Source organism: Leuresthes tenuis, unplaced genomic scaffold, assembly GCF_036924035.1.
Source record: "Leuresthes tenuis unplaced genomic scaffold, fLeuTen1.0.hap1 SCAF_5, whole genome shotgun sequence".
In the NCBI taxonomy this organism is placed as follows: Eukaryota; Metazoa; Chordata; class Actinopteri; order Atheriniformes; family Atherinopsidae; genus Leuresthes; species Leuresthes tenuis.
In genome coordinates this window covers 7951900-7978367 of record NW_027325359.1, presented here as the reverse complement: position 1 = coordinate 7978367, position 26468 = coordinate 7951900, and the positions used below count along the sequence as shown (strand labels likewise).

The 26468-nt window shown below is 40.4% G+C and overlaps 1 protein-coding gene across 1 annotated transcript; it reads right to left on the bottom strand.

Moving 5' to 3' along the window:
- Window positions 1-794: 794 nt before the first annotated feature.
- On the bottom strand, window positions 795-25353 carry kcp (kielin cysteine rich BMP regulator). The gene is made up of 46 exons (XM_072385726.1): window positions 24817-25353; window positions 22842-23368; window positions 22438-22510; window positions 21713-22032; window positions 21458-21632; window positions 17932-18005; window positions 17728-17821; window positions 16928-17010; window positions 16730-16823; window positions 16572-16651; window positions 16397-16482; window positions 16134-16224; window positions 13670-13769; window positions 13470-13555; window positions 13140-13233; window positions 12912-13061; window positions 12722-12828; window positions 12551-12644; window positions 12299-12472; window positions 12125-12207; window positions 11946-12039; window positions 11072-11254; window positions 10797-10967; window positions 10543-10716; window positions 10362-10444; window positions 10201-10291; window positions 10041-10123; window positions 9786-9959; window positions 8409-8588; window positions 8036-8300; window positions 7563-7645; window positions 7352-7445; window positions 7109-7282; window positions 6886-6968; window positions 6445-6565; window positions 6285-6367; window positions 5930-6029; window positions 5733-5821; window positions 4867-4969; window positions 4631-4773; window positions 4318-4490; window positions 2781-2892; window positions 2594-2695; window positions 2341-2505; window positions 1939-2239; window positions 795-1518 (listed from the first exon to the last, which is right to left on the bottom strand). Exons 1-46 carry the CDS (start codon window positions 24917-24919, stop codon window positions 1298-1300), a joined length of 6333 nt encoding a protein of 2110 aa, XP_072241827.1. The 5' UTR covers window positions 24920-25353; the 3' UTR covers window positions 795-1297.
- Between the last annotated feature and the right edge of the window lie 1115 nt (window positions 25354-26468).

Here is a 26468-nt window from a genome sequence, read left to right as displayed (position 1 = left end):
GCAATCTGAAACATAACATTGGTCAAACTCTAGCTACTTGGACGGTGATGTTTCTTGCTAAACATGTCTCAATTGTTACCTTCTTCATGGCTGCATGTGCTTCACAGGTGTTGGCGGGAATGTGACACACTTTGCTGAAGAGGAGACTCACATCCTCTAAGGAAAACTCCGCTCCAGCAGACAAGCCCAGGTATTGATAAAGATCAGCAATACAATCCTGAAGCAAAACATGACCACATTCATTTTAGCTTTGACGTAGACATGAAAAACTTGCAGCTCTCATACATCAAAGCGCCTTACCTGCTCCATGTTTTCACCACACTGTGCTGATGAATTATACAGGATATTACTATGGTTACAGCAGCTGGATCGGTTTACCCAACAACAAAAGTGACAGTGTCTGTCAGGAGGGAGACACACAGAACTGAAATGTGATAGACACCCATGTGAATGTGTGACACAGGTGTCCTGAAACACTGAAATTTGAATGAAAGTTGATGGTTGATCATCACCTATAACTTGACTAGTGTGCTGCTTTTCACTATGTACAGAAAAAACAGTTTAGAATTTTAAAAAAAGCTGATGTATCAAAAAGTTAAATGCCTTCAGACTTAAAAAAAATATTTTTAAGCTTAAGGAACAATTCAAATAATTCAATTCACATTCAAATTGTCATTCTTCTTTTCAATGCTAATGATTCAAAACTCAGTAAGTATTCAAAAGACGTTCATCGTTTTCTTCGTAACATGCCTGATAGATGTTTAAATGATAGACATCAGAAAAGTAGACTGCCATTCATCTCACAGGAATTTATTGATCATTGATTAGGACATCAATATGCACAGAAACAGAAAGTAAAACACAAATATCAGTGATACTTTTATGTGTGAAATGGGAAAGGAAGAGTACCTGAGATTACATGGCTTACTGTACATACAGTCAGACATTGCACATTGTGGAATTTGAACCGGTAACCGAGTAAAAAAAAAAAAAAAGCTGTTTTGATTTTTTTAATACTGGTAAAACAATATAAAGGTCACAGGCAATACCTTGTAAATGTGTAAATAGAAGTAGTTAGGGAAGATACAAATGAACAGTTATAATTAAAATGTGTGATGTATAAATACTCAGTGCTATAGATAACAGCATCTTTCTCCTCAGTCTATATCTGGAATCCTGGAGGTGCATCTGGATATTTTTCCAGCTTTGCTATACAGTAGCAGGAGTCTGATGCAGAGGTGGCAGTGCATGTGTGTGCATACAGGTGAGCAACTTTTGTAATCGAGCAGTTCAAGCATCATAAAGAGCTGCCATGGATGATCTTCGGGCACTTTTCTCGCTGTATGCAGTAGTTGTTGTGTAGAACCAGACCAGCAGGACACTGGCAGCCTGGCACACAGGGCTTGAAGCAGTGGCTCTCTATCACCCCAAGTGGTACGTCAACATTAAAGCAGGTAACGGGACACGGGGGGCCGCACTCATCAAACACAAAGCCTCTCTCCAATGGACAGCCCACAGCTGTCGAAGACAAGAGCATAGAAAAACTGTGAGACACTGGGGGCATTGTGTTCACATCTGCTTTGTGTGTTGACCTTTAATAAGTCCAAGCAGCAATTAGCAGGTGGATAACAACAGTGAGGGGCCATATTTTAAAGGTGAAGACAGACTTTTCTCTTGAATTATTATAGATTGCTTGCTTGACACAATTAGACAGAAAATGTTGAAAGCCCCTAAATGTTTTCAGGGGCTTTGATGATCATTTTCATAATAATATTACAAAACTTAATTTCACAATGACATTTCCAACGTTCAAAACAAATAATCAAGGTTAGATGTAAAAAAGAAAAAACAGGAACCCATATAATAATACATTTGTCAATAACTCTGAGGCCCTGTATCTGCCACTGGCAAGGCCTGAGAGTCATGTGTTATACTCACCACACAGTGATGCGCTCCTCCACTGCAGAATGACTCCGGCCTCTCTGCACTGGCTGGCATAGGCCTCCAGTGTGTCACACAGACACTCATCAGTATTGGCCCCACAAGCACAGAGGTCATAGACACAAGCGCCGTACCACGGCTCAGGAGGAACCACGTGATGACAGGGTTTGAAGACAGCAGACTTCAGGACTCGACAGCGGGTGTTGGCTCCCTTCTTGGCTTGGTAACCCGCACCTTTACAGGGATTAACATCCTCACCGGGCCGACAGGATGAGAGGGAATGACTTCCATTTGTCACCTTAAATGACAGTTATTTGATATTTTTTTGTATGATCTGTTTTTCTGTGAGAGTCAGAGTCTTTATCAGGCCTCTCTGTCAATTCTCTGTTTTGATCTTACCCTCCAGCTGTTGCCAAATTCAGACTCTGACAGACTGATTTGTCCACTTGGCATTTTGAGGTCATCTTGGTAGTAGTTGTTGAAGTTTCCACAAAGTCCACAGGTTTGACGCTTATAGGAACCTGGCACGCTCACTTCAACATGTGAACGAGGACTCCACAGAACCTACAGGTGAACCGGTGACTGTGTAAGTGTGTTACAAAAAGAATGTCCACACTGTGAGAACGAAAAGAGAGAAACTAGCATACTGTACCTTCAGCCCTATGTTTGTGTTGAGTAAAACTGTGTTGGTTTGTCGTTCTATATAGATTTGTGGTTCTATGAGGAAGGGCAGAGTCACAATTTCTTCATTCACCTAAAGAGTACAAAAGTGACTCTGGTGGATGTGTAACACAAAGAAAGACTATATGAAACCATATGCAATACTTTTACACACAAACCTTCACAACCCAGTCCTGGAGCAGCTGAACTGTGACATCTCCTATAAACACTGTGACCTCTTTAGTCCAGGACACCCCATTACGTCCACGGTCATCATTTGTGGCATGAATGCTGTATGAACAAAAATTATTCTTTTTATTATTATTATTATTAGTTATTGAGCTTAACCGACTAACTCAATTAACTTTTTAGTTGAAATGAGTTTCTCCTTATCAAAAGATCACACACTTGCAGACCTCAAACACAAGTACAGATATTCATTACAGATATTCAGTACAGATATTACAAAATTTCTTCAAATTTGGGCAGAAAAGTCCCCGTTCTCTCATAAAGTGTGTGTTTCTGTTTCCTTTAATCAATTCTGCTCTGGTATATGATCCTAAACTAAACCATCTCCACCAGAAAAACAGATCACAAAAATTCAGAACCCCAAAGGTTGGATCCCATTGAGAACGATAAAATATTTGGATCTCAAGCATAAAGTGTGACGTCATCAGCAAGCACCTTTTATTTAGAATGCCCAGACCTCAGAATATCCATTATTCTCCCTTCAAAGTATTCAGTGCAATTTGTCTATTTGTCATCGTTTTTTAAAAAAAAAAACTGCCACGCCACAAAACCTGGTGATGAGCTGGGACATGGGCAAAAGTCAAAAGAATCCCTTTTTTCATGCCACTTGGCCAATGCTTCCCTGCCACTCCCTTCCTTCCCACGCTGTCAGACGTGCCACATTAATTATGACATCACTGCATAGTCGTCATGCTTCCTCTCTCATCCAGCCAATCAGTCTATTTTTCTTCCTTTTTAAATCTCACTTATGCTGTCATTTTCCTTCTGGACATTGCGTCATATCCGCCGTGCCTCCACCTTCTCCACTTGTCTAAGATGGAGCCTCAATAGAAGCTCACCCCCAGCGTCAAGACGCACAGCCTTTCCTGTCATCCATCATTTCACATTATGCCTTGATGCAGCATCAGAGTCCAACTCACAAACTTTATTCCTATTCCTTGTACACCATACCTTTTCTAATTACTGTACACTAATACATTTGTGTCCACCTTTCATTTGATCTCATCTTACTGAGCTATGATAGACTACAATAAACAATTTTAGGTGTAGCATCTTACCATGTTTTCCCTGATCTAAAGTCACTGTAAATAACCTGCCACACGAGTTGTGTAACAAGGCCTTACCTTAGACCATAAAGCTCAACTTAATTGCAGTTCAACTCAACCTTCTTAAATCATGTCATGTGAAGAATTTTCAGAGGGCTGGAAGAGGTGAACTTAAAGGAAAATGCTTGAAATTTTCAACACAGGCACTATTTTCCAATTAGACCCATTCTGAGAGAAAATGACAGCAAAAACTGCTGCAACGTGGTATAACTGGGATATTAGACATGACAACATAAAAGCATCTGCATTTAAAATGACTTTCAATATTTCCAACTAACAAAACAACAACATAAAAAGCAGAAGACAAGACACGTCTGATGCCATGGAGCAGTTGCATAGATAACCATGGTGACCCTCTCACCTGAAGTCTCCACCTTTACAATCCTGTGCCAGGACATATGTACACGTTCCCTGGAAGTGCAACATGCGGCCGTCGAAGGTGCGGTAATGAGGGTCACCAAATGCGATGCAAGTAGCTGGACGAGGAAGGCAATGAGGACAACACAAACCTGGAACAACTGCTGGCATCTCATCCTGACAGCACACACAAACACACAAAAACAGACTGTGTTACAGTGGTTGCATAACTATAATGAACCCAAGAGGCTCATTGAAAGCTAATTACAAGTATACAATGTAACACAAAGAAACAAGTGTGTGTTTGCTATACTGACTGCTGCACAGCTGAGAGGAGGGCAGCGCTCACTGCGACAATGTACATCTCCAGACACACACGTACAGCTGGTACACTCATCCACCTCCCACTGTTCATCAGAGTGGTACACAGTCCCCTGGTACAAACACGACGACCCTGAGTCTGCAACACATAAGCACGCACACAAAGTAACTTGTTAGACATTCAGCAAACAGTGAGGCTGTTGGAGTTCACTTTAATAGCCATCTCTGATACCTTGGCATTCATAGCAGCATTTCCCAGGAATCTTCACTTGTTTTTGGCCATTCACGCACACAGCAGGTGAACACTCTTCAATGAGGCACTCAATTTGTCCCAGCTAAGAATGCACACAGAAACAGGTTACTTAAGAAAACTGTTGATCATGAGCTGAAAAAAAAAAAATCTTCCATTAAACATTTGGTCTATCAAGTCTTTCATTTATGTTTTGGCTGAGTGTTTGCTTATCTAAAATACATATTTGAAAAATATTACTTGAAGTACCCCTCCACTGAATATAGATTTCTGATCCTGAAAATTCTCAGACAGCCTGCATGTTTTACAGAGACAATTTGGAAGAACCGACGCCAACCAATTCTGATGACCTCCAAGGTTGAGCTGTACAGCTTCTGGTTAAACGGCAGCTGGTCAAACAGCAGCCAACAGGCTCTTTTGGTCTGGGAATAGCTGTCAGATTCACCTGGTATTCCCAGAGCTAGCAGTTTCCACAGGTCACTGAGTGTTGTAGCTTCTCACTTGGCCTCCCTTCTGTTGTGTGTTGCTAATTTTGGCAACTGGACTACCTCTGGAAGCACTGGGCTAGCTAGCAGCTCTGAGTTTTTGGAGACAACAGCACCTGAATTGCTGAATGCAATTTGGTGGAAATGTGGGTGGGATCTCTGTTGGGTTCACGACCCCTAGTTGTACTAAAAATCACTTAAAGGTAGCTTAAATACCTCTTGATTTACTGTGATACTTATTTATTCCAGTGCCTTCTTGGCCCCTAAATACTTTTGAGACCCTTTTTTTAATCAACTTGCGGGTCGGCTTGCTCATCACTTCAGGTATTTTATGAGTAGTGTAACCATTTCTTTCTCACTCACATTACAGGAACATGTGACACAATCGTCATCACTGTCAGTCCAGCTTGTGCCGTTGGTCACACGCCTGTTCTGATCTTCAATCACACAGTCTACAAAGAACACGTAAGAGCCATCATAATACGAGGTGGTTTGTCTTAATTGGATGCTATTGTAATTCGGCATGATGTGATCATTTACTGTACAGTATGAGATCTCACCTTTACACACAGGACAGCAGGAATCAGGAGGAATTAACTGTTCATTACGAGGGCAAGTGAGTGGTGGACAGATTTGTTGTAAACAGGTCCAGGTCAGATCCTTTGTCAGAAACAACACAGCATTACTGTAAGGAGTAGATGAAGCTATACCAACAACTAAACAATAATGGTGCTTAGATATCTTAAGTCAAAGGTAAAAGTCATTTGACTGCACCATGAGTCTTTGCCTATAGCTCTGTCTGTTCTTCTGTAAAATGCTTTCTTTCTCCTCAAAAGATTTCAGTAACTGTACCAGAAATTGTTGATGTGGATTATATATTTGTAACAAAGTACAATTAAAGTGTTGCTGTTTTACCTGGCACTGGCAGGTAAAACAGGGGTCATCTGTTGCCAACACCTCATTGCCAATCAGTGTGGTTGTACAGTTAGTGAGAGGCTCTAAACACAAACAAAAACATTAGCAAGCTCAGACAGCGATAAAATGATGCACTGTGTGACAGTAGTTTAGTACTGACGTGCACAGACGGGACAGCAGGAATCTGGTCCAGAGAATAGGATGTTGTTCTTAGGACAGTCAACTAGACTGGGACACTGCTTTCTGTAGCACCTCAGGTGTTGCTCTCCATCTGGCATCACCTAAGACAAACACAAATTTGAGCGCAACTGCAACCATCTCTGCTATAAAAAAAATGTCTGTACTATCACTTCTGGCTCTGTATCATCCTTTTAAGCCTCTGCTGCTAAGTAGAACTGAGACATCCATTTTATACAGTCATGCATTTTTTACGAATAAAAAAAACTGACAACAAATAAATATTTTTTTTAAAAACTAGCCATATTTGAACAAATCTATCAAACAGAAAAGCTTTTTTCTGATTTTCATATGATTAATATCAGCATAGTGTAAAAATAGTGACAGAGTATTAAATGCTAAGACCAAAACATCTGTGTCATACCTCACACGTGCAAATCTGACAGGGGTCATTGGCTGGATGGAAAGTGTCCCCTGGGCTGTACACTTGGTCTTCAAATACACAGTCTGCTCAGCATTAACCAGATAAAATGATCACTCACCAAAAGCATAAAACTAATATGAAACTTTTGGCTTCAGAGCCTTTTCAGAATTAAGGAGACTTCTGAGAAACACACCTCAGCAATAGGTAGTGTGAGTTTGCTTACCAGCACACATTGGGCAGCACTCTCCAGGCATGCTGATGAAGTTGACACACGGAGACAGACATTGTACCTCTGAGCAGGTGGTCACGCCATCCACACACATACAAGTCATACAAGGGGTGGAGTCTGCAAACCAGCTGCTGCCGTCTGTGTGCTCCTCTCCTCCATACACACAACCTGAGAAGGAAAATTCAGTTGCTTGCCAACTCCTCTTTGTGTATCTATAATTCATAATGGTCTATTTACCTCTACAGCGAGGACAGCAGGTTCCCGGGTCGGTCACCTGATGCACACAGGGCAGCTTTGGACACTCGTGAGGTACACATTGCACCTCACCTGTCTGCAAAATTAAGACAGATTGACATTTAAATGCAAGAAAGGCAGTAGGTGTGGAAAAAAATTCAAATCTAAAAAAGTCCAAATCTAAGATTTAAATGCAGAAATGAGAAAGTCAGACCTGACAGGTGCAGGTGGAGCAATGGTTTGAGCTCAAAGTCCATATCTGCCCATCATGATATTCCCGTCCATTCAGCATACATACTGAGACCAGAAACAGACAAGACACGGAGAACAGAGAGGGCTTTTACAAGTCAAGGAAACGTTAGAATAGATTCTGGCATTCTGGCAGATACAACCACACACCGCAGTTTGAATTACTATACAATATGTCATTCTAAAAATAGAGAATATCACAATGTACTGTACATTTTCTGAACACTTTGTAACAAAACATTTGGTACATTCTTTCATGATTACAACACTTTTAAGTTTCTGTATTTCTAACAGATGAGCATGTTTTTATTGGAGACACATGGATCAGAAATCACTGAAGTAGTTTTTGAAAATGAAAAGATCTGCAACATCACATGAACTGGTAGAAACATATAAGTCTCAATTATTAAAAAAAAAAAAACATTTACAAAAAAGCACCTGTACACTCTGGACAGCACTGTCCAGGCCTGACAATGGGTTGAGAGCAGCGTGTTGATGGACAGTCGAGAGGAACACAGGAAACTGTGCCTCTGACACACGTGCATCGCAGGCAGGGATTGGATGAGGAAGTGAAAGTGTTAGTGTGGGAGTGCACGACACCCTCATAAAAGCAGGAGTCACAGACAGGGCAGCAGGTGTCTGAGGGGACGGGGTGCGAGCACTGGACTTGACAAGGCCTCCTCTGACAGTTCACCACTTCATTCTGATCAGACGAAGGGATGAATGAGTAAAAGAAAGAAAGGAAGAATAATATTTATCAAAATAGTTTTTACCTAGATTCTTTTTGTCTAGTAAGAAGTATCAGACTGACCAGGCAGGAGCATGTCGAACAGGGATCAGAGGGTGATGTGAAGGTGGAGCCGGACTGATGCTCCTCACCCTGATGCAGACACTTCCCTGTGCAGGTAGGACAGCACTCCCCTGGAGGGGTCTCTGGATGCCTACAAGCAGTGCTTGGACAAGATGCCCGTGTACACACCACACCACCATTCTGTATGCATAAACACACACATAGAGACAAGCATTTGATTTCATTTTTGCTTTTCAATTAGTTATCATCTTGAAAATTAAGGATGAATAAATCACATGGTGGCAGTGAGGTTTGTTCCCCACAGTGCCAGTAATGGGATTGAAAAGATGTCAATACTGATTACGTTTATTCTAATGAAAACTCAGTGTCCTTTAAATGGAAAAGCAAAATTTGAAATTATGTTGACAAACATAAGAAAACAGTATAATCTAAAATTATAAGTGTGAATGAAATACTGAAACCAATTTAATATGATATAAGACAAACCCAGTGTGCATAAAAAATACCAATTAACAATACAAACCCATGCCTAAACACACAGTTGCGTGTCTTACTAACTGACCAAGAAGCAAGTACTACAACATGTGCACATCCACACATGCAGTAAATAATTACAGGACTGAGAAAGTGGAAACAACTGTCATCTGCTGCAAGTCAGGACCACAACAACAGAAGCCGACCTCATCAGACTTGGATCTTGTTTTAGGTAAAGCTATACAAAGGTCAGAAATATTTGTGAAGAGTCAAGACATTCAGTGCTAATGACTATTAAGATCATTTAGTTTATTTCAAAGATGAGTGTACTTGGAGCCACTGAAGTGACTTCCCTAATATCGAACTAGAGACATAATTTAAATGGTCTTATCTGACCGTTCAGAGTTTTTTTTAACATCTTTTAATTGTAACATGCTGTTTTAGTGATGTCTTTTATTGTCTTTTATGTCTTAAAATTGAGCTTTTTCCTCATTTCAGTGCCTATATTTTCTCTTTTCAACACCAAAAGTACTTAGTTTTTTGTAAAGAACTTACTGTTGGCAACACACTGTGCAACAGTGGAAAAAGAGTACTGTGCTGCACGTGGGAGTTTTGTTTTAATAAATTCTGACATACAGTGTCACTGTTACTGTAGGTCTCCACTGGATTTCTTTGTTTCATTTTTGAACCAAATTGCAGCTAACATCTAAAAGCTGCAATTACTTCAGAGTCAACAGGGGACAGACTTGAAACCCTGGAGGACCATTCCTTGTCCACTGCATCACATTTATACAAAGGCATTTAGGATTTATCTCACAGTATTTGTGACCTGCGCTTTTCCAGAACTCCACCACCTGTCAAATTTGCATGGGATACAAAATGAAATAATGTGTGTGACAGTACCAGGCAAAAGCAGAGCTGACAGTGGTCTTCAGGGTGCGGGAATCGCTCTCCATTGAAACAGTCCCGTCCATCAAAGTCACATCCATCACACACCCCACATGCGCAGCCATCCAGAGCTGGGTGTGGGCACGATGCAGCAGGGCAGCTTTTCTGCACGCAAAATACCTCACCTCTCTACAGAAAAAAGATAAGATGTACAGCAGGTTTGAGGCTGCAGAGAGTCTGATGGCCAACTAATACAGTTCTCTTACTCACTGAGCATGTGCAGTCCTGGCACCCAGGTTCTCCTTCTGATAAGGTCTGTCCATCAGCATAAGTCACACCCTGGAAGTGACAACCTACACACACAGAGTAAACCATTAGTTCCTGAGTTTCTCTGGATAACATGAGCTGTGAATAGTTGTAAACCAGTTACCATCACAGACAGGGCAGCCACATGAGTTAGTGGCCGGATGAGGACAAGGGACTGCTGGACACTGCTTCCTCACACATCGCACTGAGCCGCGCTGTAAGAGAAGAAGCACGTTAAAATGAAGAAAATTAAGTCGCAAGAGTTTCTGTGTGCGTTGATGATACCTGGCAGATACATTCAGAGCAGGGATTTCCGGGGTCAGAGATGGACTGTCCACTGACAAGGACAGCATTGTTATAGAAGCAGCCTGGCCAATGACATTAGATTTGTTTTGTCATTTCATGATCATGACAGCAAGGAACAAAGCCTAAGATCAGGATTAGACAAGATTTAAACAGCACATACGTTCACATTCTCCACAGCATTGTCCAGGTGGTTTGTAAGGGTGGCTGCAATCTTCATTACATGGTAATTTGGTGCAGATGACATCCCCTCCATAACAGTAACACACATCACACGGATCTGTATCCACCCCAAACTCAGTGCCGTCAGGATATTCTTTACCATGAAATGTGCAGCCTGCAGGGAGAACATCAAGACAGTTCTGTAGAAGCTGTCTCAGGAAAGTCTTTTGACTTTCAAGTGTTTCAGTTACGCACCATCACAGGAGATGCAACACTGTCTCTGTACTGGGTGGTTACAGTTGGAGGGTGGACAGCGTTTCCGCTCACACTGGACTGTGCCCTCGCGACAAACACAAATGGCACATGGGTCTGATGGGTCATCCCATGACTCCCCATTAGCTCGCTCTCTGCCTTCATACAAGCAGCCTGCAAGAGAGAAACAAAATGAATATACAGTAGATAAGCAAATGCTTTGAGTATCAAAAGTGCTTTGTCTTTATGTTGTAGCACCAGGGTGAATGAACATGTACCTTCGCAGGTGCGGCAGCACTCTTGTGTGATAGGATGAGAGCATGAAGCAAAGGGGCAGGGCTTATGCTGACAGCGAACTGTCCCGTTGTTGCACCCACATAATTGACAGTTGTCACCCGGGTGGTAGAAACGCTCTGTGTGTCTGTAGAGCCTTTGGTGATATTCACAGTCTGATGGAGGATCTGATGAAGTAACATCCATTAAAATAACAAATGAAAAGCTGTCACACTACAACGTCATAGTCCATGTTGTGACTGATAATGTGCTATCATGAGAAACTGAAAAAAAACAAAAAAAAACGATTTGAAAAAAAAAAAACTTCCCAAAAAAATATTTTAAATGCACACTGTTTACCAGAACATTAAAACCTCTGATGGATGACATACATAAACTCAATCCCTTCGTGACAATGCACTGTGGTGCTAAAATACCTTGGGTTCTGACTTTCATATAGCTGTCACTTTGATATCCACCTGATGAAAGCAGCACATCTGAGCAGAAGAATGAACCCCACCTGACTGAAAAACTGCTCTGACAAAGTTCAGGAACGTGACAAAGAGCCAAAGTTGTTGGCCTGACTTCCAACATTTTAGTCCACTGAAGAAGTCAACAAGATTCAAAGTATTCATTGCCAGCTTCCTGGTGCCAGACACAACAGGATAGCCAAAAAAGGTCCTGCGTTCATGCATGCTGGTGGCTGAACTGTATATATGCACCATTAATTATATGCTTTTCTATTAGTGTGTACCGCCAAACAACTATGATCTAGAGGTTCTGGAATGAGGAAGACTGTTGTTTTCTATGATTTCTAAGTGAAGAACTGGTTAAATATTTATTATTCTCTCTTCTCCTTTAAACTTTGCACTTCCTTACCAGGACACTGGGGGCAGCAGTCTCCAGGCAGCACGTTAGGGTTGGAGCATGGCAGCGGTTCACACCTCTTCTTCAGACATTGAACATTCCCATTCTATGACAAATGCAACCCAAACACAAATGAAAACCAGTTTCAAAACAAGTGATCAGCACAGTTTTTTGCATGTGTTTATTCTCACAATGCAGCTGCATGTCCTGCATGGGTCCGTAGGGTGGGGAAACTCCTGCCCATTGGGATACTCCTTCCCAGTATAACTGCAGCCTAAGACGAAGAAAAATATTTTATATTTGTTAGATCTAAATTCTTAAAATGTATTCACTTTGCTGATAGGAGTGTCATAATAATTTCTCACCATTGCAGTTATTCTGGCAGCATGTTCCTGGCAGAGGGGCATTACAGCGAGGATGCGGGCACTGTGCTTGGTGGCAGTCAATCCTTCCGCTCACACACTTACACTCCTCACACACACTCACAGGATTAGGAAAAGCCTCCCCATCCACAATTACACGGTTTTCAAAGGAGCAGTCTGGAGGCAGTGAAAAACACTGTTAAACTAACATTACTGATAACAAAGATGGATTGCAGATCAATTTTGCAGCCATACCATGACATTTTGGGCAGCACTCTCCAGGTGGTGTGTAAGAGTTGGTGCAGTTGAGTTGAGGACAGTTTTGCCTCTCACAGTTAACAGTTCCATACTGAGGAGACACTGAGGTCATGTTAGTGGGTGTGAATGTGCAAAGCGTTGTGTATTTGTGCATAGAGACATGCTCACCAGACAAGTGCAGATGTGGCAGGGCTGGTCAGGGGTCGTGAACCTCTGGCCATTGCCGTAAATTCGATGGTTGTAAGTGCAGCTTTCACACACTTCACAACAGGAGCCTGCGTAGGCAGTGTGGGCAGGTTACACACTCATGCTTGCATCTGCATACCAATAAAGCTCTCTCTCTCACGCTCAGACTTACTAGTAATCTTGGTGGGATGCAGACAGTTAGTGCGGGGGCACTGCGTGTGTGTGCATAAGGTCTCTCCATTCACACAAGTGCAGCTGCTACATGGACCTTCAGGGTGCCATTTGGAGCCTTCCTCATATTCCACCCCCTCCACAACACACGCTAAGATGAGAAGGGAGTGTTTTCATTGTGTACATACACTGATGAGCTGCACTTGCATGTGTGGGTGTGTGTAATTACCCTTGCAGATTGGACAACAAAGATGTGGGTCTTTAATAGGATTGGAGCACTGAACTGGAGGACATTTCTCTTCATGGCAAATTACATTCCCAGCCTAAATCAAAACAAATGCTCGGAAAAGTGCATAGTTTCAATCATAGTACTATTACTTTGAATCAGATTAAAAATAAAGAAAAGCTTTTGGGTGTTTAACAAATACGACATTTTCAGAAGTCTTTATTTTTTGAGGGGGAAAGCACAAAACACACTTTTCCATGTGTGTTGTCTCTGAAAACATGATACATTTCTTTTAATAAATTTCTACATTTACAACAATATTTTTTGCCTTGCCTTACACCTGCACTGCAGGCACGGTCCATCCCCAGCAGGCACAAATACGTTTCCATCAGCATACACCCTCCTTTCATATTCACACTCTGTGGGAACCAACACAAACTCTTGGCCGTTTTTGCTAAGGTTCGAATAGTATGAATGAAAGTCTGTATTCAACAAAAAAAAACATATTTTTCAGATGCATTATCCATACTCACCTTCGCATGTGGGACAACACTCTCCTTTGTGCTTAGCTGGATGACTACAGTGTGGTGTGGGACATGAGGCATCCATTCGCTCACAAGACACTTCACCTGCCTAACAGACGGAGATGAGACATGATAAGGTGCATCACACCATCAAAGCAATGATCATATTACTCCTGAAAGTAAAGCAAGTTTAGACAAGTCTTCTTTCAAACCCCTGTTTCATAAAAAGTTGGAATGCTGTGTAAAAGGTAAATAAACACGAAATGAAAAGATCTGCAAAACATTTAAGCTTCAATCGAAGCTAAAACAAAGAAAATTGATCATATGTTAAATCTGAGTTTTCTTTATTTATTTTTTAAGAATTAATGGAAAGCAACGTGTTTCAAAAAGTTGAGACAGAGGAAACGAATAACTGGAAAATGTGTTAGATGCTAAAAAACAAAGCACTCTGTGAACATCTCACTAGAAATTATTATCAGTGGCATGACTGGGTAGTATGATTGGGTACGAGGTAAAAAGAGATCACCAGAGCTTTTCGGAGGTAAAGATAGGGAAGGCTTCACCACTCTGAAAGACTTTAACAATTTAAGAATGCTTCTTGATGAAATGCAACAAATTAGGAAAGTTAAAAATCTTCAGGCTACAATATATTGAAAAAATTAAGAGAAATCAGAGAAGATTTTGAATGTAAGGGAAAAGGCTGAAAACAAGGAATGGATGGATTTCCTTTACCATCTGGCAGGCAGCACTTCATTGAAAACAGGCATGTTACTGTTATAGATACAACTGCATGGGCTCAGAGGAACGTCTGGAAACCACTGCCACAGCTAATCACTGCTTCCACGATTGCATTATACAAAGAAAAATACATATACAAACAAGTTCTCAAATCGCTCCTGTCTTCTCTGGTAATCATTACCATTATTCATGGAAATCATGGACACTACTTCTGCCAAGCTAAGGAGGAGACAGACCATCACACATGTTCGGAAAAGATAGTTCAAAGGCTGGGGACTGTATAGGGGTGCATTAGTGCACATGTTATAGGTAACTTACACATCTGTTGTGTCACCAGTTATCCTAATCAATATACAGGTTTTGGAGCAACATGCTGCCATATAGACAGTATCTTTTTCAGAGAAGGCCTTTCTTATTTCCACAAGACGATTTAAAAGAAGCTCCTGGATGTAATACTATAGCAAGGCAACACAATAAGAGTTATAGCAATAATGTGCAAAAAGCAGGCACATGTGTAACGCGAGTTCTGAGTGCTGAATCAACTAACTCCAACATAAAGTTAATAGATGAGTACATAATGTTCCCAGAAGGTTTTAATGAAAAAAGTGCAAACACTCTTCCTCAGACAAAGAAGGATACAGGATTTTCCTACTTTACTTTTGGTATGTAGACTTCATTTTTTCAGTCAACCATACATAGCAAAAGAGTTGAACTCTGCTTGAACTCCAAACCTGTCAGCCAGTGAAATCCAGAGCCAGTTTACAAAATAAAACTAAAAACAGTACAAAGGAGACCATGAGCTGTTAATAATGATAATGTGATAATTACTTATCAAGCAAGATAGGAGAACATAAAAAAGGAGAAAGATCACATTTCATGTTAAACATTACAAAAAAATGCTCCCAAGCATTTACAGAGAGTTGTTAAAAGATCATGTGACATAACGCAGTGATAAACATGGACCCGACACTACATTTTTATGTGTAGGCAGCAAAAAAGATTCTACATTTTCCCTAAATTAAAATGTCTTAACTGTCAAATGTTCTCTCTGTACCATTTATCAATTGAATAGATTGTTTTTAAATTCAAAACATCAAAGAGTAGCAAAGAGAAGAAAAAAAACATCAAAATGCACATGATGCAAAAACAGAAGTAAAAAGAGATTTTTACCTTTAATTTACTTTCATTTCCTATTAACACTACTACAGCACATAGATCTTGATCCTCAAAACATAGCTCATTAGCCATAATAGCAGAAATGTTTATATCAGATCCTATCATAACCACCACTGGGGGATGTCTGATAGCTTTGTGAAAGACATTTGTGTGTGTGTGTGTGTGTGTGCATGTGTAAGTATCACTCCTCTAGTGCCTGAGTTTTGCTGCATACTGTCATATTATTTTGTAATCTAAAAGCTTACCTCCCTAATTTGATAAATTTCTAATCACCTCAATTATCCATTCTTTATGAGACAGTGTGCTCCCAGTTCTTCATTATAATATTTTTTGTCATCGGGCGCGATGACAAGAAAATCATCAAATCCTAGATATGCAAGTGAAATTGTGTAGACTGTTGAGAATTAAATAGATGGCTAAAATTATACGTTACCCATTTAATTGTGTAATAACTTATATTTAGCAGAGGACATCCATTTAATTTGGAGGCAGGTTACAAAGCGCAGTCACATAACCAAAAAGAAATTAATAAAGAAAGAATGAAACTCTTGTCACTCACAGAGCAGCTGCAGTGGAGACAGGGATCTCTTCTGGATGGGAATTTCTGTCCAGTCACATAAACTTCAGCTTCATATTCACACTGCTCACATCTACAGATCACACAGCATGAACATTTAGATTAAAAAAATAAACACGCGCACACACACATACACATACATAGGAAAAAAAAAAAAGAAAAAAATCTTACTCATTAACCACAAGAACATTTAGAATCTTTGATTGAGATTAAGCAATGTAGATGAGGTTTGGCAGTCTTTTTACCGAGGGCAACATTCTCCAGCATAATGCACAGGGTTGTGACAAGACAAGGCAGGACATGGAAGTGTTGAACATGCCAAATTTCCATTCTGAGAGATAAAAAACACCAAAAAGCCTTTGAAATAAAGAATCTGTTGATTTATTCTCATATAAAACCCACAATTTCTGACAGACGTACCACACAAGTACACTCCTGACAGTGGTCATCAGTTGGGATAGCAGCTCCGTTAGGAAAGTCAAGTCCGTTCACTCCACATCCTTCAAGAACACACAAACACACAGTGTCTCCTCAGTGCAATGAAAACATACTGCAAACAGAAATACTAAGAAGTCCACCTTGACAGACGGGACAGCAGCTGTTGGGTGGAGGAGCAGCAGGGTATTCACAAGGAGTGTTGCATTGCTCCCTCACACAGCAAACATGACCGTCCTGTTGAGAGAAGAGAAAAAAAAACACCAGAGAAGAAGTGAGAGACTATGGAAACTTGGATGGATGGAAACTTACTGTCAGCATACAGTTGGAATTGAACCCACCAAACAGGAGCAGACATCACAGGGATTCTCTGCTGGCCTCCACTTATCTCCGTGTTCATACCTGACACCAGCATGGGTGCAACCTGCAAACACATAGTTCAGATTACTCTTCTGCTGTTTCCAGGTGTTAAGTAGCTAGAAGTTTGCAATGCAACCATGCAGAGAAGAAAGCCTGTCAATTCAGACTTGGAATTAAAATGGCATGTTTCACTCCAGCCAGTAGAGTGTTATTTGTGATGTTCTCAGATGACCTTTTTTTAATTTGCAATTCAGCTTTTTTTTTTTAAGGTTTTTTTTATGTCACCAGACACTATTGAACGTTGCATGATATGGTGTAAGACATTTATGTTTTAGACAAGTCTGTTATCTGTTTTCCCATTGAAAATGAGTGTATATATGTGGAATTTTTAAATGCAGGCCCACCCACTGAAGGAAAAGAAATAAATCCTTTCCCTCTGCCAGTAGTAGGGTGTTTGCAAAAATAATGTAACAAACACTACCTCCAAAGGTACAAGCCTTTGAATTACAACAACATGAGGCGGTGTTGGACTATTGTCTCTGATAGGCACAACTTTCTGAGAGAATTAGGCTAATTTATCATTTTTAGCTGGACTGCAGAAGTTAGCACAGAGTGTGCCATGGTGGTGTTTCAAAGAGCCCCAACAGTCTAACTTGTGCAAGAAAAAACAAAGTAAAATTAGGTATAATAATTGTGGTGTTTTCAATTCATTGCAGTTCACATTTTAAAATAATATATAACATAACATAATATATTATACTATATTATTATATGTTCTCACCTCTGCAATGCTGGCAGAAGTCACTGGGTTCTGTCTCCCTCTGCGTGCAGTCTGGTGAGGGACATGGTATGGGACAGGACTCCTTGTTACCATCCTATTACAGCAAAAGTGAAAGGAAATTGTAACCAAAAACAGAAAAGAAAATAACAGAAACAGTACGTCTGAGAAACTTTGTTTTATTGAGGCTCAATGTCAAATACTCACCTTACATGTACATGTCTGACAGCCATCCAGAGTACCGTAAGACACATTATGAACTCTACCATCAGGCTCACACCCTGAAAATGACACAAACGTTTTTGGAACTTCTGAGTATGCCAGTTGCTGGAATATGTACAGACGTGTGTAAGTTAGAGAAGAGAAATGAATGTGAAAATATTGCAGGTCTCGCTCTTTGTCTTCTCTATCTCCACAGATTTTCTCCACCTTCTCTCTGAGCCTCTGGGGAACATCTGGCTCTGCTCTCTTCCCAGTAATGACAGAACAGCATTGCTCTGATGCTTGCTTTCACACACACATTTTATGGATTGTAACCATAGCCAGAAGTGTCTGCAGACTTTCAGATGTTAAAGACCAGAAAAAGACAAGGTTGTACAGGTTTATTAACACTGAAAGATTTACATGAAGAGACGCAGGGCAACAAAGACTTTTCTGACAGATTACATAGATCCATCAGATAACATCCGTCCCACCAACTCAACCCTCTTGGGCTGATTAAATTATTTTAATGAGAAAAAAAATGATCATTAAACTTTATTTTACTGAAAACATTTGCACATCAAAGTGCTCATCAAATGCCATTTTTGCCTACCTTGGACTTTTCAGCAGATAATTACTTTAATCATAAAAGTTTAATGAACACTTTGCAGAGGACAGAGACAATGTGTTTGTGTATGTGAAAGGGCAATAATCACAGAGTGAAATAGAGGCTAGTGAGGCTGCCTACTGTGCCAGCAGCCCACAAGCATTTCCTCTAGCAAGCCAAGCATGCAGGAGATCAAAGTGTGTGAAAGAGGGAGTCTCAAGTGTGTGTCACTTTAGAGTCTCCATGGCTCCATGCAAAAGTGATAAAAAAGTGGGAAAGATGGATGAAGTGGCAGATAGCGACAGAGGAAGTTCTCTGAAGGAAGATAACAGAGAAGATAGCGGGCTCATGTGTATGAGACTATTGGCAAAAATATGCACTATAAGCATAACAATGTTTCCATAGCTTTGTGTGAGCAAGTGGTGAGGTGAGGTGAAAAAGAGATGGAGAATCCTTAAAGTCTCCCTCTGCATAGTGAAGTTTCAAACGTTATGTCTATGTGTGTGTGTGTGTTATAGGCATATCATCCGCAAAATCAGCCATAAATGTTATGGCTGAAGATGTCTGCTTTGAATCTCCAGAGCACCGCCTACATTCTCAGAAAGGTGAGGTCAAACAGCCTGTGTGTTCTGGAGAAGTTAGGGTGAGCTGGGCTAAGCGCAAAGCCATGGCTCACAGTTATGGTTATGGTTACTGATCTGTAGCCCTGGTTGATAAGTTAGCTGACTAAAGTGTGGTCAGCAGGACAGGAGGCCATGAGCTTAAGCCGTAAGCTTGGTGAGCTAGCGGCCAAACTGCCAGGACATCCTAGAAAACAGGTGTTTTCATGTAGTTAGCAGGGCTCAAACCAAAATACCTAAAGTTAAGTTTCCAAAACAATAGTTACACAAAATATAGGGGAGACAGATGTAAAACTATCAGGATGACTCTTTGAGCCTGTATTAGCTGATTTGTGGCAAACTTGGGGCACATACATATCTACAAATCATCTGTACATAAAGTAGATAAAGGGAGTGTCTTATTTATAGATTAACTTTATTTACTGAGTGTTTCTTAAAAGACAGCGACAGCCTCCAGTAGCTGTCAGTGGTATTGTATTGTAAGGCATTTCTGCAATTGCTTCATTTTTTATAATAAGAGACTACTACTCTAGTTGAGTAATTTGGCCTATTTTCCCCCCCAATCATTTACTTTTCTGTATCATCCATTATTTTCTTTGGACCCTTAAAGTGAATGATAGTATAACAGCGCCAGCTAAAGTTACTTCCTCCGCTATCTTCTGGGACATGTTCTCTTTTCCTTTTTTTCCCCCTGGCACTCCAGGGTTTGGCATATCAACATTTCCATTGGGTGGATCATGCCAGTCAATGAGAAAGGAACAACAGTTGTGCATTTGGCAGACAGCCTCTGAAAACCATGGAAACAGACACCATGACAGAAGTCAGGACACATAACATGTGCGCAGCCAAGATGACAGCTGCTACTGGAGTTTGAAACTGGAGTTTGAGGGAAACAGGATCATAACTATAGTTTAGATATCATAGACTGATATGAACGCTAGTTATCTTACTATTCATGATATAGCTGTTAAAAGTCATCCAGCCCCATGTGTCCCAGTGTTAAGGCAGGCAATTGATGAGAGGACAGGCATAGCGGACATAGCTTAAAGCTCGGTCATGGAGAGGATTCCAAAGGTAGTTCCCTTTGCTGGAAAACCAGATGCAATTGTTGCACAATGAGTTTAAAAGCCAAATCTTAACATGATACATGCCAAATTATTTAAACCAATAAATGCTGTAAATTTCACTTGTCTTTCATCACTCTTCTTTCCATCATGCTCTTCCTTCCTTTTGTTCACAATCATACCCTGCCTGAGCATGCCAAACAAGGTATTATTAGTTCTATCAACAAATAGTAGTTGAACCCAGTGGAAGAATATGACTGACAGTCGCCTACAATCAATCCAGCCTACCAGGATGCTGAAGACTTCATTGACCAGAGTCTACTGTTCACTCAAATAATGAAATTGCCAGTTTGTCTGGCAACAGTGATAGCATCTCCTGGCCCACTAACTGCAGGAAGTGGCAGTGCCAGGAGTGGAAGAAGGTGTGGTCACCAGCCTGAGGGGAGAAGTTGGCTTTAAGTAGTGATAAGCCCCTCCAAACAACTAAATCCACATGCAAACATATGTAAAACCCCTACAATGATAATAAAACACAAGTAAAGGAACGAGACAACAGACATTTTGATTCACGATTGTACCTGATCTCACATAGAGTTTCCTCTTAGCCAGTTGGTACTGCTGTCTGTTTAAAAGTGTGAGATCTTTGATCTATTCAGGCCTATACCTGCCTTTTCATACACAGTCAGTTCTGTCACTTTGTTTGTACAGTATATCCAGTCTTCCCAACTTTGCCTTAACCTTTTTCTTCTGATTTCGCAAATCTCACGGTTGGGAGTCGGGGTGTCCGCCCCCTTCTCCCCTCCTTACACAGTCTGTGTTTATTGTTCATAACTCAGCACAATAGAATTGTGAAACGTTTTTCTGTTGCTGTATACTGTTGATGCACCTGCTGTGTCACTTCCATAACAGAAAGATAACTGACAATAAGCAACCACAGAGAAGTTTCCCATGTGTCACTTATTGGCACTATGGAGATACCCAGCATGTTGGAAATGTGTGCCTCAGTTTTGACAGGGATATGAATGACAAGGCTCTGGGAGAAGAAGACGGTGCTTTGCAAACTCTCCACTCAACACCATTTAAATATTAGTAAATGCTGAGTTGCCGAGAGTATACAAAAATTAAATGGAGAAAGGATTTGAATGTTTTAGTACGAATGGCAAAGAAAATTATAGTAAAAAAAGAAAAAAAAACTACTGACAGCGACAGAACTGACAAATAGAGAGGAGAAGCTGACTGACCTTCACTTTTGATGTTGGTTTGGCATTTGACCTTTCCAGATGTGCATGAACACACAGTGTTGAGGTCAGTCTGCCAGTGCTGGCCATCCTCCACTTCAAGTCCCTCCCACACACATCGCTGCCTCACACACTCACATCCCTCCAGGTATTTCACCCGTGACTGTAGATCTACGTTCTATTATAGACCAAAAAAAAATTCCTGCCACAATTCTTCACATCATGTCTCATGAAAAGTCATATAGGTGCAGTAATTACCTGAGCTTTGACCATGTCCAACATACGAACCAGCTCCTCCAGCCTCTTCTCCAGCCTCTTCTCCAGCTTGTCTAGCCTGTCATTTGTCTGTACCTGAGAAACAGATTTCACCCCTTGGGGAGATCCTGGAGGCCCCAGTACAGCACCTCTCTGCAGCTGATCACTCTGGATGTCCTTGGGATAATGGTTGATTTTGTCTTGCAGCCTGTGATTTGTTTTAGGTTTACTGGATGAAGCATCATGATGCGACTTTTGACAAGAGTCAGATGAGGAACTTGAACTAATTTGTGTGTCCGTGGACTGAGATTGAGAAAGATCATCTAAAAGAGAAAACAGGCAGTGAGTCTTTTTAATGAACAGTGGAATAACTTTGGATCCTAAGCAAACATCCTGGAGAGCATGGTCAAAATGAAAACCCATACTATGCAATAACAAACAAATTGTTAGAGAATGTCTGCCTGAAGGCAAATAATTTACTGCAACCACTACTGAGTTTTCATAATTCTATCTGTAACTAGCGACAGTTTATGTAGCTGTTCATCGCTAACATAAATTCTTGTAGTATATCCCAGAGCAGCAACATACAAAGTTTTATAAATCCTCTGAGCCAACAAGGGGGAGTGGAATGAGGCAAAGAGAAACAAACAGGGGGGTTACGCTGCACAGTCACAGGACAACCTCTGCAGCATATTTCAGAGTTTTGATGAAGATGATCATTTTTTCACCTGTTGTGTTGTCACAGCTCCATGGACGCCTCAGATATGCTTTCAGGGATATTTCAGCTGCCTTCAAATATCCCTTCATTAAGAAAACATTAAATGAACACAGAAACAAAGTGGAGAGTAGAGCAGAAAATGTGTAATGCAGCTGTTTATCATGCAGAATAATGCATATTTTCAGGGGATTCTGAATCTTAGCTCATGTGTTGCTTTAATTTCAATTTTCACACTTTATGTGATTGTTTATGAGCTCTGAGTGGCTTTGATCATTTCCTAAAAGAGTGTTTTGACTGTTTTGACACAAAGGTGGCATTCTACTACCACAGAAGGTACTGTAAATGGTAAAACATTGCGATTTGTTTTTCTTTGTTTCTGTAAGTATACACATAGGTACGCATTATGAAACTCACATTGAATTTGCTGTCTTTTTTCCCTGGTGTGCTGGCAAGAGCAATGACAACATCTTCAGGAATATCTAGGTTGATCCTATTCTCACTTTTTATCTCAAAAACAGCAGCCTCTTGACAGTCCACAAAAAATGCTAGTCTACCAGGCTCCAGGCTCACAGCCAACTGTACCCATTCCCCCCTGGAGAGGGGATTTCCACTCGGAAATTGAAAGCTGTTAAGACCCGGCCCTGCAGCCGGGTAGTCCAAGCGTAGAGTGTTATTGAGGGTGGAGGAGATAATTTGGATAATGGGCGAGGATGCGGAGGAGAGAGAAAAAACTGTGGCACTGGACCCCGATGCCTGACGCCCCACCAAGTGTACCCCAATGCTACCCCGAAGGTTAGAGTGCAGGAAGTGGGAGTATTCACGAGGGAGGGTCAGGTAGGCTGCTCGGGGACGTATTTTGAACATCACGCTGCTAGGACTCTGCAGTCTGGACACGCCGCTTCTGTGCTGGGACATGTTTAGGGCTTCCAGAAGGTCAATCACTGGAAAAGAGATATAGCAGTCAGACTCATAATATACAGTACACACATCCAAGAAGCAAGACATCACTTAATTCTATCCCCACCTGCTGAAAATTTTATTTCATTGTTTTATAAATTGCTATGAAATGTAATTTATATACTATGAATATACTATAAAATTTACTATAAAATATCATCAATAACTCTTTACGACTGGAATTTTCCCGGTTTTTCTCAAGATTATTATGATCACACCTCCGATGAAGAAAACTAATCTCGAATCCACTTGCAAACTATTGGCCGGTATCCAATCTTTCTTTTCTTTCTTAATGTCTATAAAGAACTTGATGAATATCTTTCTAATAACATTTATGATACCAATCAGGTTTCAGAGCCAACCATAGCACAGAAGCAGCTCTAAGTAAAGTAATCAGTGACCTTAAGATCAACAGCGACAAAAAACTTTTAGTTTTGCTTGATCTCACTGCTGCCTTTGATACTGTTGATCCTGACATTTTGACATCAAAGCCTTTATGGTTAAGGTAATGTAACAGATCAGGTTTTTAACTGGTTCACATTGACAGGAATTTTCATGTTTCAATAGGTGGCTTTAAATCAACAGAAATAAAAATCCTGTTGAGTTTCAACAAGAGTCAGTTCTTTGTCCACTTCTCTTTAATCTTTACATGCTCCCACTTGGTGACATTATGAAAACTCATAATATATCTTACCATTCATATGCTGATGATACGCATGTCTGATGAGAATTTCTAGAACTCAATGGAGTTGGAGAGCTTGCTTTTAATTTGGCTACTGCTCTCAGTTTTGACGATCATATTTTTAATGTTACTAGAACTGCTTTCTACTGCTTAAGAAATACATCTAAAGTTAGAACATATTGATTTTAGTCTGACCCCGAAAAAACTACATACATTCATATCAAGCGGGTTGGACTACTGTAATGCTTCATTTGCAGTATTACAAACCCTAAAGAATATGACTGGCAGTCGTACAACTTGACACAATCTCAACTGGAAATGTTTGGATTTCTGCTTTGAAAATAAATATTTTTAATAAAACAAATTCAAGTTATTTTTTAAAAACCACCTTAAAACATGTCGAAAGCTCCAGTTACACTAAAATAATCTCCAGATTTACCAGCAATAAAATGTTGATTTGACATCGTCAACCATTGGTTTAGCTGCATAAATGCATTATATAATGTTATATAGAACAACAACATATCAAAATATTTCTAAGTAGAAACTTAAGTTTTGCTTCCTGAGTAGAAGTTAGACCAAATAGCTTTAAGTTGCAGATTTTATTTTAAAGTTGCAATTTAAACACTATTTATAAAACCCTTCCTGCATAGGCTACGAATGTCCTCGCATATTTTCGCAGGTATGTTATGGTATTATAGTCTAATTGTAGTATTCCATTAAATTATCACTCAAGCAGAGTAATCTTACCATTTTCGTGATTTGAACCAGAGTGTGCGTGCACAGACAGCGCAAAGACCAACAGTAAATGTAACTCCAGCAGCAAAACCCTCCTCAGTTTGTTGCTCTCCATTCTCCTCAAGAAAAAAAAGATTAATCAAAATCCAAACACTTCATGCAAAATGCATAGTATTCGTGGTCATCTTAACTCGATTTGATGCTATGGACTATAAGCTCGGTTTTCACTGCTCCTCCGATGCAAGCAGACCTCTCCAAAGAGCGCGCAGGGGAAACATGAAACATCTGGATGCAGGCAGGGCGTCACTTATCTGCGGTCAAACACTTACAATCCCTCCCTGGGGCCTTGGCTTCACTATTCGGAATAAAGTCGAAAACATCTACAACTCTTATTAAGATATATATTTTTTTTAAAAGAGGGAAGACAAGAAGAGATGGAAGATACGCGCGAAAATAAAAAGTTCAGGTGTTTAGTGCGTGGGAGGTCATCGACTCTTGTCTCTGCCTCAGTCCCAGAGGGATATCTGTGAGTGAAGTCTTTTCTTCCCTTGTTTTTCCCTTTTTTTCTGTTTTGAAAAGAAAAAAAAAACCTCTTCACCCAGCACTGTTCAGCGGTGTTGATTCTCAAAGACCCCGGTTTTGGTAATCAGCTAAAACCTGGTCTGGAAACTGGAGGGGAGCCATGCTGAAGTAGCCAAAAAATATGTGTTGAGTGAATGTATGTATACAGACTGAGAAAAGACAGAGGCTGGGGGTAGACCCTGTCATGATTCACTGCTTTGGAAACAGTCTCATAGTGCATCCTGCTGTGCACAAACCCCCCAATCATTACTGTCTCCAGCAGTCTAAGCTTCTCTCTCATGTTGTTGTGCCCCTATGCCTTGATGAAGTATTGTGGTGGAGACACTATAGGACACCGAGGAGATTTGTAATGGATGTAGCAGACAAGAAGATCTCATCACTTTGTTGCAAGACTATTTTCCATCCAACATTCATTGAAGGGAGATCCTTGCAACGCAATCAAAGCTGATTTGAAAAAAAAAAAAAGCTTTCAATTGTCTGTCCACATACCAAACAAAACTTCATCCATGACTCATGCCATATGGTCTGTGAAAACACAATTAAAGTTTCCCCTAAAGTACTTGCTTGGTTTCAAATGGTGGCTTTTCAACATGCACCCGATGGAGGGCAAGATGCTTCCAGGCTGAGAAAACTAATTGAGAATTATGATAAATGAGTAGAAACTATAGACACACACCCAAAAGGCAACTTTTTGTCAGGAAATAAAGGCATCAAACTTTAGGGTGGTTACCTATAAAATCTTTACTACTCAGAATTGCATCTATCAAGAGAACGCTGTCAAAATAACACCAACAACCCCCCTCAAAAAAAACCCCAAAATGTTTTGCACACTCATCCAGTTGTACCCAGTGGTGACAAATGGCTAATCTGGCAAGTTATAGCAGGAGTAGGAGTAACTTTCTTAAAAGGAATAAAGTTTAACATTAACTTTAATGTCTTCAACACTTGTTCAACAGATTGTGTCTGACAAGAGATTTTTTCTTCCCAGGATGTATGGAAGATAACAAGAAAGTTTGACTTGTTTTTTTAGATATTTTTGGTAATGTTAAGTCAACTTGCATATATCTCTCAGAGACCAGCAT

Bases quoted from the DNA above. Each gene is read 5' to 3' on its own strand.
- kcp (XM_072385726.1), bottom strand. From the start codon at position 24,919: ATGGAGAGCAACAAACTGAGGAGGGTTTTGCTGCTGGAGTTACATTTA. The intron at 13,062-13,139 runs GTAATTACACAC...TTCTCATCTTAG, and splicing joins TTGTTGTCCAATCTGCAAGG to CGTGTGTTGTGGAGGGGGTG. The intron at 4,970-5,732 runs GTGAGTGAGAAA...GTGCATTCTTAG, and splicing joins GTGTCACATGTTCCTGTAAT to CTGGGACAAATTGAGTGCCT.